At 37.5% G+C, this 13,534-nt stretch overlaps 1 protein-coding gene across 1 annotated transcript; it reads right to left on the minus strand.

Annotated features, from left to right (window-relative positions):
* Positions 1–1,934: 1,934 nt before the first annotated feature.
* On the minus strand, positions 1,935–3,077 carry LOC105003612 (chromosome unknown open reading frame, human C2orf66). The gene is made up of 2 exons (XM_010860887.1): positions 2,958–3,077; positions 1,935–2,114 (listed from the first exon to the last, which is right to left on the minus strand). Exons 1-2 carry the CDS (start codon positions 3,075–3,077, stop codon positions 1,935–1,937), a joined length of 300 nt encoding a protein of 99 aa, XP_010859189.1.
* Positions 3,078–13,534: the final 10,457 nt, after the last annotated feature.

Raw genomic sequence — 13,534 nt, forward strand, 5'->3', positions numbered from 1 at the left:
CAGAGGCCTGAGCAACTCCTAAAATCCCATGTTTCTTTGTCTTCCATTTCAACTTAATTGTGGATATTCATTACTTACTCTCTCTTGACATGAAACTAAGACTGTGGGGTCTTTTAATAGAAATGTATATTCTTTGTAGGAAAAAGATACATTTTAAACCCAAATTCCTGTTACAGATAATTAACTAAAGTAAAAATTATCAATGTCCCTTTCAAATAAAAACACTGATGATAAAAAAGAAACATAGAACACAGCTGAAAGGAATTTCCTTTGACTTTATGGTGTTTTTGTAACCCTTGCAAATATATGCAGTGCTATATTGATATCTATGATTATTGAGTGGGGAAAAAACCATGCACATAAGTCACATATGTCCCAAAGCTCAAACTATTTACATGTAAATCTGGAAATACAGAATAAAATCATAACAGACTGATAAAAGTGGAGAGGGAAACACACACAAAAACTTAGCCATGATCAAGACTGAATTTTTCTAGTGAGAAGCTTCATCTGTAGTTTTAAAACCACCAGACTTCTGAAAGAAAAAGAAAACATTATAATGAAATAGAAATGAAGATTATACAATTAACCCAAAGACCCAAATATCAACATATTTCAGTGAAAACTCTTTTTATCTTCATTTCTTAATCAGAGTTGTTAAGACCGGAAAGCTTGTAATTTTGCTTCTTTCACAAAGTTGAATAATTCTTATTATATTACAGTACCACTAACAGTGCTCTTTTTTTCCCCTGCCCTTAAACATTATCTCATTTTGTGCTTACATGAGAATATGTACTTGATGTTTTCTCTAAAACTTTCTTTGAGTTAGAGATCCATATATGCAATTTATAGATGAATAAAGTAAGGCTTAAAAAATAGTTTGTATGCAATACTGTCCCATACTGAAATAGATACTTGGTATTAATAATTATTCTCTTTTTAGTGTATGTTACTCTTGGGGCTTAGTGTGAAAAGTAGTCAAGGGAAGCCTTCATTAATATACTTGTTTTTCTTCTATCTTATTTTCTCATTGAAGGACAGTTTTCAAGTGCATATGCCACACAGTAAATTGCATCCTCTTGTTAGAATAACAAGCATTATTTTTCTAAAATCATTACATTTAAAGTAGCTAATCATCAAAATCCTTTCACAATCATAATGAAGTGCAACAATGGTTTGCTTCCTCATAATTCCATCCATATGCCCATGAAAGAATGGGAGTAGATTTTAATTACAATTCGGTTCCCTTTACTATTCAGCAAAATAAAAAGTTAATAGACTAGAATCACAATGTATTTTCTTTGCACCATACTGTTACTTTTTAAATGGTAGGTATTTATTTGATAGGGATGCTAAAACAATATGAATAAAAATTAAATCTTAGACATAAATTTCTAAATTTTTTCCTATGATAAAGTGCCATCTTTACTAATATTCTACCTTTTTCTCCCAACTAGGTGAGGAAGTTCAAGCTCAAATATATGCCTAATAATTTCTCCCCAAAGAAACTATTCTTTTAACTTTTTAATTTCCATTTAATCCAACTGGACAATTCAATATATTTCTTTACATATGATTTTCCACATAATTTAGCTATATGACCTAGTCTGAAAAAAGATATAAGAATAGGTGGTTTTTCATTGTATTTCATAATTCTATTCAGTGATAATTCTACCATTTTAATATATCTCTTCTCCCAGAAAGCTATCCTTTGAAAATTACTGTCATTTCTTTTTAAAACCAGACTGTAAAATATATGAACCAAATCTGAGTATTAACAGTGACAAGTATGATCAGAACTGAGCACTTATTTATGTAAGGAAATAAAATCATTTATTCAAATAAATATTTTCAGACCTCTTTATGACTCAGTTATATGTTTAGAGAGATCTAGGGATAAAGGGATAAATTTTACCTGCACTCAGAGGAAACAGTCAGCCTTTGACGTAATTGGAGAGGGAGTTTTTCTGTTGTTCATAATCTGCAAATGCAGAAGCAATAAGTTCTGACTGGAAAGAGAGAGGCCTGGGATTCTCGTTCATGGAGAAAGTATCTGAAAACCTCCCAAGGTCAAGACCTCTTCGTTTAAAATATGCCTGAAGAGTTCTAAAAAACTGAAGAGAGAAAGAAATGTTCAATGTTATTTATAACTTAAATACCCCAAGCACTCAAAGGTGAGTATTTTTTCCTTCATTTTTCCCCCTGAACCCCACAGTTCTCAGAGCTCAGATGCCTCCTCTCTGACTGATGGTGAAACAGAGCCAGTTGTTCTGAATGTGGGGTTTTCAGCTGTGTGTTCTGCAAATACACAGAAGCTATGCAAAGTGCTATTCGATTATTTTGATACTATATTGTTATATTTTACATAATTTTCTTTAGAAAATAGTATTTTGAAATCATAAACTCAGCATGTTTGCTATATTTGGCATATTTTTTAAATGAGAATTTTAACTGATATTTTGAATTCTATTTCCTAGATAACTTTATGCTGAAAATAACACCTAGCAAATTGACAAGAATACAGGGAAACTTTCAGATTTTGCAACTGGGCTTTGCAAGTATTGGTTATATGACAATCTGTTTTGTTATCAGTTCAACCTAAGCTGTACAAAATGCAATTCCCTGTTACACTCTTAATTTTGTATACTTATTAGAAATCAAGGCTATAAAGTCAATATGTATATAAGATCATTTACAAATGTAATGTGCCATGTGTCTATAAAATCATTTCTAAATATAAATTTGTTTCTCCATACAGAAACAAATGTAAATTGGCTAGAGAAACTATAATAGAGCACTGGCTACTAGGCTAGCAAAATTCACCTCTAGTCCTGCTGGGGAATCTTCTCAACCTTTGGCAGCCTCGTCTCCACTGTTTAGCAGAGTGCGGTGTGCATAACTCCAGGGAGGTGCTGATTTCACCCCACAGCCCAGAATGTCCCAGTGGCTGTTCTTACCAGATCTCGGTTTCTAGGAATGTTGAGGGGCTTCCATTTTTCTTCATTTCTCAGCATGACTCCTTGCACAAGCCCATGTAGCACCAGGGCACCAGCCAGCAGCAGGAATGCTTTGGGCATGGTGGAAGGAAGCTGAGTGAAAGGAAGGATCAAGGAAATGTCGATGACCGGAGAGGGAGTGACTGAAGAAAAGAAAAAGAGAAGGGAGGAGAAGGGAGGGCAGAAGTAGAAAAGAGAAAGAAGAAACATTTTTAAAGGGAAACAAGGAAGAAGTAGTAGTATATTGATTCACCTGAATTTTGTAGTCTTCTTTTTTTCCACATTCATTTGCTAATGAGGTCCCCCCAGAACCAGCTGATTAGCTTAAAGGAGTCTATGAGAATGAGAATGTTATACAGTGACAAACAAAGCAATTATTAATACAACCTAGAAAGTGAGTATGCCTTTTCAACTGAAAAAAAAAAAGCGCTTGTCCCAAAGAAAGTGTAATTCTTAATAATAACAACAACAGAACCCAAACCAAACAACAACCAATCTTAATTTACTTTAAGTGGTAAGACAGCAGTCTTGAAGAGAAGAAAAAAAAAATGTACACCTTCCACACAGATCTGAGACAGACACACCACACCAGTGTTAGTAGAGATTGTCTCCCACCCCAAGGTGTAAAATGGAAACGAAACTCAACAGAAAGAGCTAATAAAACTTACCAGGAGTTTGGTTTTGCCTGGCCCTGGTTGGCTACACTGCCTGCAATCTGCAAGGCGATTCATGGCTACTTATAACCAGCAGATCAGTTGCAGGTGGGAGTCACTGACGTGAGCAGGGAGAGTTCAAAAATAATGATTCCATTTTCTTCCACAGCACAAAGACCCTTGAAAATCACATCTTCAGGCTTCTTCGGGGCTAACAGAGAATCTATTTGTCCTAAATACAGTAGAATCTCCTCCAACCACTGAACATTTTATTTGGATGTTATAAAATACACAAAGCACTTCCACACAGCAAAATGACTTTCTCCTTTTTCACTTCTAAGAGAAGGTATACACACAGCAGCTGGGAATATGATGATGACTGTCCCACCTAAGAGAATGCTCTTTTGAAGTTATTAGCCTTTCAAATTAAACAGAAAATTCTATTGCAAGAGATAAAATTGCTCTTTGTAACCCATAACTTGTATTTCTTCTGGGAATCTCAAGAAACTTTACAAGTTTTAAATAGTAGCATGGGTTATCATAATACCCCTTCAAAATAGAACAAAAAGATAGCGTACATTTTGTGGAGAAAAAAAATATTACCTTATCTACAGCATCCTCTTGCTAACTAAATGGCATCTGCAGAAAATGGTAGGGTTGAGTAATCGGACTTGACGAATTGAAGTTGCCTGGATTGAAGAACAATCCAGGACAAGTTCTTTATTGAGAAGGTTAGTAATCTGTATCCCCTGGAGAAGGGAATGGCAACCCACGCCAGTATTCTTGCCTGGAGAATTCCATGGACAGAGGAGCCTGGAGGGCTAAGGGTTGCCCACCATAGGGTTGCAAAGAGTCAGACATGACTGAGCAACTAAACTTTCACTTTCACAGTAACTGTACTGGAATTTAGAGTACCTGGCTACAATCTTAGTCTTGCCATCTTGACCTTAGGAGGGTCATTATGACCTTCATTTATTCATGCCTTTGTTCAATTATTCAACAAATTTATATTGAATGCATACTATGTGCCAGGGACTGCACAGGGTTTTTGAGGATAAAATGATAAGAATTATAAATCTATTTATTTAATCTGTTAATTCAATAAAGGCACTTTCCCTCAGTGAATTAACAGATTAGTGGGCAAGACAGACATTAATCAAAACTTTATACAACAAAATGTATAAATATCAAGGATGACAACTTCTACTGAGATTATGGTGCTATGAGTGTAGAACTGGTGGATTTGATGCAGTATGCGAGATCAGGTAAGGTTTCTGTGAAGAACTGACCTTATATCTGGTAGATGAGTGGGAGTTACATAGGCAACCTAGGGAGAACAGAGAGAGAAGAGTTGTTCAGAAGGTGAGCAACTCTGCTAGCCCTTGTAACCAGAAGAAACATGGCATTAAAGCAACTGAAATTAAGTTAATATCTGAGGAGTAGAGGGAGCAATGTGGGGAGCTGATGCAAGATGGGCCTGTAGAAGTGGTCAGATTATAATCTTTCTGCTGCAAGCAGTGCTAAGTGACAGAAAAGTTTTAAGTATCCAAGTGACTTGATCAGACTTGCAACTTAAAGAGGCTATTCTGGTTGCAGTGTGGAGGACAGATTGAGCTAGAAAAGAGACAGACCAGTAAGCCAGGCAGGAGAAGATGTAAACTTGGATTAGGGTGGTAGCACAGATGCAGAATAATGGTGGATCTGACAGATGATTAGAAGGTACTGATAATGTACTGGATACTATGGAAGGCAGAGCTAAGGGGAAGAGAGTTTCGAGACCAATCCCTAGGTTTCAGGATAATGCAGCTGAGAGAACCACAATGCCATTGGCTGACATTTCAAATACCAGAAAAAAGAGACGAGGATCATAAGTTCCAGGTGGGACATGTTGAGTTTAAAGAGCCTCAGAAATATCCAAGAGGGGATGGAGCGTATACAGTTGGATACACAAGTCTGAAGTTCAGAGGAGAGATCTAGGAAGGAGATGCAAATATGAGAGTTGTTGGTATATAAAGGATGAGATTACCTCAGTGAAGATTATAAATGAGAAGAAAAGGTGACCTACAACTTCAGCTTTGAGAAATTTTAACATGAACCAGCCTTATATTGGAATCTATACCAAGGAGTCTGGTGGGTTGCAAAGAGTTGGACACGACTGAGTGACTAAGCATAAACACACATACAAACGAGGCCCTGGAGACTGGGGAAAGGGCCTCAGAAGAGGATGGGAGCAAGAGAAGAACATGTTACAAGAAGGGACAAATGGAGTAAAATGAGGACTGAACACGGAGCATTAGATATGTTTAGGTAGATGGAGATGAAAGTTAGATTAGAAGCAAGTGGATGGAGGGACTTCCCTGGCAGTCCATTGGTTAAGACTCTGAGCTTCCTCTGTAGGGGCCACAGGTTCGATCCCTGTTCAGGGAATTAAGATCCTACATCTTGCATGGTGCGTTCAAAAAAAAAAAAGTGAGTGATGGATGGAGATGAAAGGAAAGATAAAATTAATATATCAAAGTCTTGAGAAGTTTACCCGTATGTGCTGTGGCAGTGGGGGTCGGGGTGAGGGGACAGAAGGGAAGAAAGAGTGGAAAGAGAGAGGCAGTAGCTACAAGAGGAAATAGAATCAAGAGAAGGTATTATTATCATTGACCTTATTGTAAGACTTTAGTCTGTTTAAATGTCAGTGGTCAAGTGAGTAAATGAACACCCTGGGATTTTATTACACTAACTCTCCTTAAACTCTAGGACTTTAAAGGTAAAGCGCCTAATAAAATTGGAATATTAACGAGATTATTAATACTGCAAACTCCTTAAACAGTGCTCACCCTTACTTTCTCCCAGTACCAGCACTGAGCCCAATCCATAGACAATGAACTTTTTAAATGGAAAAAACTGAATAAATTAGTGTAGATTTGCAAATACATTTATCTCTGAATAATTTCTAATTTTAGTTCCATTTATATCAAAACACAGCTCATTTGTTCTCCCTTTTAAGAGCTCTGCATTTAAGAAATATAGTTTCTCAAAAGAGCAGTGGACTAAAAATAACATATAAATATTATCATCTTGTTCACTAAGACTGGAGTTTTCCTGATTGTTAAAAGAAATTATGTATTTAAAAAAATATATATTTTCTTGATTTCAAATCTCTGCCTTGAAAAGAAGAAGGTATTATTGATAAAGCTGATGATTTTTTTTCAGTGCATCAACACAGCAGTACATAGATATTTTTCAATTATTCAGTTGAAAAATTCAATCAAAAGAGAGAGAAGAGAAAAAACCCAAGATAGTTCAGGTTCTCAAACCATTAATTTCTCATCTAAATTGCCCCATTTGGCCTCTTCATTAAATAGAGCATTTGTAAAAGTAGCGGTTGGGATATTCAGCCTTCCACACCTAGATCCATCTAAATGAAGGTCTTTGCTGGCATTTCTCAACCAGAAATTAGGAGGAAAATAGAGTACTCAGCATAGGGCTACTGCATAAAAGAAATCTAATAAATATATGTTGACTGAATCACAAACTTAATTAGATTAGAAATTCAAACATAATGGTAAAATGAAGTCTTGAGAGTCCTTTGGACAGCAAGGAGATCAAACCAGTTAATCCTAAAGGGAATCAACCCTGAATATTCATTGGAAAGACTGATGCTGAAGTTGAAGGTTCAATACTTTGGCCACCTGATACGAAGAGTTGACTCACTGGAAAAGACCCTGATGCTGGGAAAGACTGAAGGCGGAAGGAGAAGGGGGCGACAGAGGACCAGATGGTTGGATGGCATCACTGACTCAATGGACAGGAGTTTGAGCAAACTCTGGGAGTTGGTGATGGACAGGGAAGCCTGGCGTGCTGCAGTCCATGGGGTCGCAAAGAGTCAGACACAATTTAGAGACTGAACAACAACAACGAAAATGAGGAGAGGAATAAAGAGGACATTGTGGGAGAAATGGAGAAATTTTAAAACTATTGGATTGCTATTCTATATCACCTATTCAAACCCTTCCTGTCTTTATTAGGGGAAAAAAAAAAAAAAACAGAGATAGTATAGTTATTCAGCTGTATAATGAACGGGACAAGCATTATATCTTTTCTTACCCCCTGGTCTGAGTAAGGGAAAGGAAAAATGATTGTTTATAGACTGCTTCCTCAGTGATGATGAGAACTTCAGAGGTAATTGAAAGCTTGCTTACATGACTAAAAGAGTACACCAGGCAGCTTTCTGCTCATAGCAATTGTAAATGCTTTTTGTGGTAGTGAGCAGATTTCAGTTTGAAAATAGACTAAAGAGAAGAGGGGAGAAGAGGCATAAGCCTCTTGTCAAGCACAGAACAGAAGAAAAGAGAACCCACCATGACGTCAATGGATGGGAGAGGCTCATCCCTCATATCCTGGGGCTACATAAAGTTTCCAGATCCTGTGAGACCCTGGGGAAGGGAGGGAAGGTCCAGAAACCACTGAAATTCTATGTCTACTCCCCAATTTCAGTTAGAAAGAGGCTTAGACTCAGAAAAGTTGGTTTTCTAAAACTTGTGACATTCTTGAACACCTCCACAATATGGCTGATTGCTTTTTTTTCTTTTTGGCAGTATCAGTACAGTGTAAGCATCTCTGAGTGTAGAGAGTTGATTCTCAGATTCTCCAGCCATTCACTATGGAAAATTCTCTTTTATTCTTTGTTATACTCTGTTTTGTTTGAAAAATGTGAAAGGAGTATTTTGAAGAGAAAAAGAGATCTTCCTTCAAAACCAGGTTACAGCTGTTTAGGGCCAGGGTGTGTGCCAATTCTAGAAGCCAAGGCCAAGTGAGGTGGCCATCCTTCCCTGAGATCATTTGCTTTCAAGCCCAGCTTGGTCTCATGGCCTCTGCTTTACCCAGATCTGTGTTATCACCTGCTGGGGCTTCAGCAGCAATCCCTTCCCCCCAAGGTCCCTCCCCAGTCGGTCTTCCTCCCTGCCACCAGCCTTCCTGAAACAAATGCCAAATGCCACAGACTGGACAAAGATGGACAGCCAGCACATATCTTTTGATGCTGCCATTGATCAAGCTATCTCCCAGCAACTAAGATGAAGGAGTAGAGGCAACAAAAGGTAAAAATTATGACAATCATGCATGATCTGAAACCAGCTCAGAGAAATGGAGCAACAAAATGGACATCTAGATTCACAAGGTGACTGGGATATACATCAAACTCTTTCAGCTGGGTTGGAGAAGCAGGTCTCTATACCCCTGCCACCTCAGGCCACATTGGTACCTCCAAAGCCATAACAAGTGAGTGAAGGATTTTTCCTAAAATATAAAAGTTAAATGTTTTCTTATGACTTTACAAAAAGCTTTCCAGAAGTCAGTCTGCTTTTTCAGCAGAGAGCCTGAGGTAGCTGGTAACAAGCTTGGCTTTGCAACTGACCCCGAAGGAGACACAACAGAAAAACAAGGTCACATGGCCCAGAAAAAGCTTAGTAGCATCACATCCAGCTCTAGTGGCTTTGGGATGCCCATAAGATAAAGTCTAAGCTTTCAACCCTGATGTAAAGACCCTCAAAATGACCCTGTCCTACCAACCCAGCCATCTGACCTCTCTAATGAACAACACCCACACATACACCTCCGTGCCTTTGAACACACTGTTGCTTCTGCCTGCAATGCCTTCTCTAACTCTTGTGTGTTCTCAGAACTCCTCCCTGTCCTTCAAGGCTCACTTCAAATATCAAGTCTCCTGAGAAAAATGAACAACTTCATTACTTCAACAGCTTTTACCTTGAATTTGGATAATGATATTTGCTTCCACATGTCTCATTGTTCCAAGGTGAGCTCCTTAAAGTCAGCATCATGTCTTTTTTATCACTGATTCTTCAGAGCTTACATTAATGCCTGGCATAGACTAGGCCAGCATATCACAAATGCTTATAGAATTAATCATTGTTTAGGTAATACTTGAGTTTAGATTCTTATAATTTTCTTTAGAAATTTGAGCCTTGTTACATGTCTATCTTGTTATGTTCATCTAAAGATTTACATGATGCCATATTTGAATAAGGAGGGGAGATATAACTGTAGGTAGGCCAAAAATATTTTTTTATTTGACTTGACTATTCAGGGGACTAGTAAATTGTAAATTAACATTTGATCCAGTTGTTGCACTAGTCAGAGGACTAGTAAAGTGTAAATAAACATTCAGTCTAGTTATTGCACACAAACCAGTGGAAATTGGAGTGTGGCACTTTTGTGACCACACATACATTTCCATTTAAGTCGTTCTGGGGCTGAGGTCACAAGCAGATTCTTCCCTAGAGTCTTCAGAGGGAAAGTGGTCCTGACCACACCTTGATTTTGGCTTAGTGATACTGATTCTGGCCTCCAGAACTGTCAGAGGATAACTTTCTGTTGTTTTAAACCACCCACCTTTTGTCAATCTGTTACAGTAGCCATAGGAAACTAGTATACAGCGTGTCAGGATGTCGCGCCACTCACAAAGGAGCAAGGTCCATAACTCACAGCTGCTTTAGCCTCTACTGAATACACTGCACCATGGAAAGCCCTAGAAACTGGATATAAATTCTTCATTCTCTTTTTAAAAAAGTGAAGCTTCTACTGTTATCCAATTCACAATATAACATGGATTTGATCTGAGTTCAAATGTCTATTATGAACCGTAGGTTCTACATTAGTGAAACTATAATATAAAATGTCTTTTTATACAAAAGGGATGAGGAAAGTTTCCACCTTAGACTATTAAATAAGACCTCACCCCTGAGTCATATAATTTGTAATGGACCCCATATTTTAACCCATTGATAAAATTATTTAAACACATGGAAAAAAAACACCATTCTTAAAATACTACTAAATTTCCAGGAACATATTTTGTATGATAAAGGGAGTAGTTTCAGTTAAGGGGAAAATTTGTAGATAATTCAGATGGGCATTTCTTTGAATATTTTTGCACATAATGGGCAAATGATTCCCTTTCTGAGTGCTGTTCATCAAGTGTCAGTTCTGAAATAGAGTGAGTTTTTATTTTTAAAAAACCAACAACTCCTCTCCCTACAACTCTCCCCCAACAGATTGACTGTTAGTTCTTAGTATTCTGGGAGCTCTTTAGTTCTTTAGGTGCATAAAGTATTATACAATTATTTTAAACAAAATAAAATAAATAACATAACCTTTACTCTTCAAGAATATATTCTGTAGCCTAGCCCTGGGGAAGTTTCCAAGAAATCTCAGTAGTAGAGATGATCTCATCTTAATTCTCCAACAGTAATGTGCTTCCAAGTGGCAGTGAGTATGTTTTAGGTTTCTGCTAAAAATACTAGCTCCTGACTTTTGTCTTTAAAACGTCCACTTCTAAAAATTGGGTTATTTGTATTGAGGTTTTATGAGTTGTGTAAGTATTTTATATATCTTGAAATCAAATCTTTTATCAGAAATATGTTTCTCTATCAGTGGTTTACCTGCATATTTTCATAGTGATGACTTGATGAGCAGAAGTCTTTTTAATAATGATGAACTATAACAACAACTTTAAATTGCCGTTGCTTTCTTTGTCTTAACTATGCATCTTTGCCTATCATCATATCTCAAAGCTTTCTCCTGTATTTTCTTCTAGAAGCTTTATCAGTTCAGCTCAGTTCAGTCACTCAGTCATGTCTGACTATTTGCGACCCAATGAACCGCAGCACGCCAGGCCTCCCTATCCAACCCCAACTCCCGGAGTCCACCCACACCCATGTCTATTGTGTCAATGATGTCATACAACCATCTAATCCTCTGTTGTCTCCTTCTCCTCCTGCCCTCAATCTTTCCCAGCATCAGGGTATTTTAAAATGAGTTAGTTCTCCATGTCAGGTGGCCCAAGTATTGGAGTTTCAGCTTCAACATCAGTCTCTCCAATGAACACCCAGGACTGATCTCCTTTAGGATGGACTGGTTGGATCTCCTTGCAGTCCAAGGGACTCTCAAGAGTCTTCTCCAACACCACAGTTCAAAAGCATCAATTCTTCTGGGCCCAGCTTTCTTTATAGTCCAACTCTCACATCCATACATGACTACTGGAAAAACCACAGCTTTGACTAGATGGACCTTTGTTGGCAAACTAATGTCTCTGCTTTTTAATATGCTATCTAGGTTGGTCATAACTTTCCTTCCAAGGAGTAAGCATCTTTTAATTTCATGGCTTCAATCATCATCTGCAGTGATTTTGGAGCCCCAAAAATAAAGTTTGACACTGTTTCCACTGTTTCCCCATCTATTTGCCATGAAGTGATGGGACCGGATGCCATGATCTTAGTTTTCTGAATGTTGAGCTTTAAGCCACGTTTTTCACTCTCATCTTTCACTTTCATCAAGAGGCTTTTTAGTTCCTCTTCACTTTCTGCCATAAGGGTGGTGTCATCTGCATGTCTGAGGTTATTGATATTTCTCTCAGCAGTCTTGATTCCAGCTTGTGCTTCCTCCAGCCCAGCGTTTCTCATAATGTACTCTGCATATAAGTTAAATAAGCAGGGTGACAATATACAGCCTTGACGTACTCCTTTTCCTTTTTCGAACCAGTCTGTTGTTCTATGCCCAGTTCTGACTGTTGCTCCCTGACCTGTATACAGGTTTCTCAAGAGGCAAATCAAGTGGTCTGGTATTCCCATCTCTTTCAGAATTTTCCACAGTTTATTGTGATCCACACAGTCAAAGGCTTTGGCATAGTCAATAAAGCAGACATAGATGTTTTTCTGGAACTCTCTTGCTTTTTCGATGATCCAGTGGATGTTGACAATTTGATCTCTGGTTCCTCTGCCTTTTCTAAAACCAGCTTGAACATCTGGAAGTACACAGTTCACTTATTGCTTGGAGAATTTTGAGTATTACTTTACTAGCGTGTGAGGTGAGTGCAATTGAGTGGTAGTTTGAGCATTCTTTGGCATTGCCTTTCTTTGGGATTGGAATGAAAACTGACCTTTTCCAGTCCTGTGGCCACTGCTGAGTTTTCCAAATGTGCTGGCATATTGAGTGCAGCACTTTCACAGCATCATCTTTCAGGATTTGAAATAGCTCCACTGGAAGCTTTATAGTTGAGCTTTTACATTTAGATTTATGAGTCACCTCAAGTTAGTTTTGTATATAATCTGAGGAAGGGTTCCAAGCTTGTTTTTTTTTTTTCCAGTATGAGTATCCAGATATCCCAAAACTAAACGTTGAGATTTTCCTTCTCCATTGGGATGTTTTGGAACCTCTGTCAATAATCAATTGACCATAAACATGTGGCTCTATTTTTGGAACTTTTTGTTCTCTTCTGTTGATGGACTTATCTATCCTTTTGCCAGTATCACACCACCTTGATTACTGTAGCTTTATAGTAAATCTTGAAATCAAGTGTTGCTGTGATTCTTTTCCAAAATTATTGTGACTATTTGAAATTGTTTGCTTTTCTATAATTTTAGAATCAGCTTGTAGAATTAAAATAGACTGCTGGAATTTTTACTGAGATTGCATTTAATATACATATTGTTTTGGAGAAAAATGACATTCTAAAAACAGTGAAACTTCCAGTCAATGAATATTTTGTCTCTCTTTATCTTAGGGCTTATTATTTTTTAATTTAATATTGTATTCTTATTCTTTTTTTCCCTTTCTTCCCCATCCTTTTTCCTTTTTCCTTTATACTGTCCTAATATGGTTCTTTATTACTCCTTTAACTTTTATTTTTTATAGCATACTATTAAGAATGGGAAAGACTAGAGATCTCTTCAAGAAAATTAGAGATACCAAGGGAACATTTCATGCAAAGATGGGCTTGATAAAGGACAGAAATGGTATGGACCTAACAGAAGCAGAAGATATTAAGAAGAGGTGGCAAGAATGCACAGAAGAACTGTACAAAAAAGATCTTCACGA

Source organism: Bison bison, unplaced genomic scaffold, assembly GCF_000754665.1.
Source record: "Bison bison bison isolate TAMUID 2011002044 unplaced genomic scaffold, Bison_UMD1.0 scf7180017864471, whole genome shotgun sequence".
NCBI classification, from domain to species: Eukaryota; Metazoa; Chordata; class Mammalia; order Artiodactyla; family Bovidae; genus Bison; species Bison bison.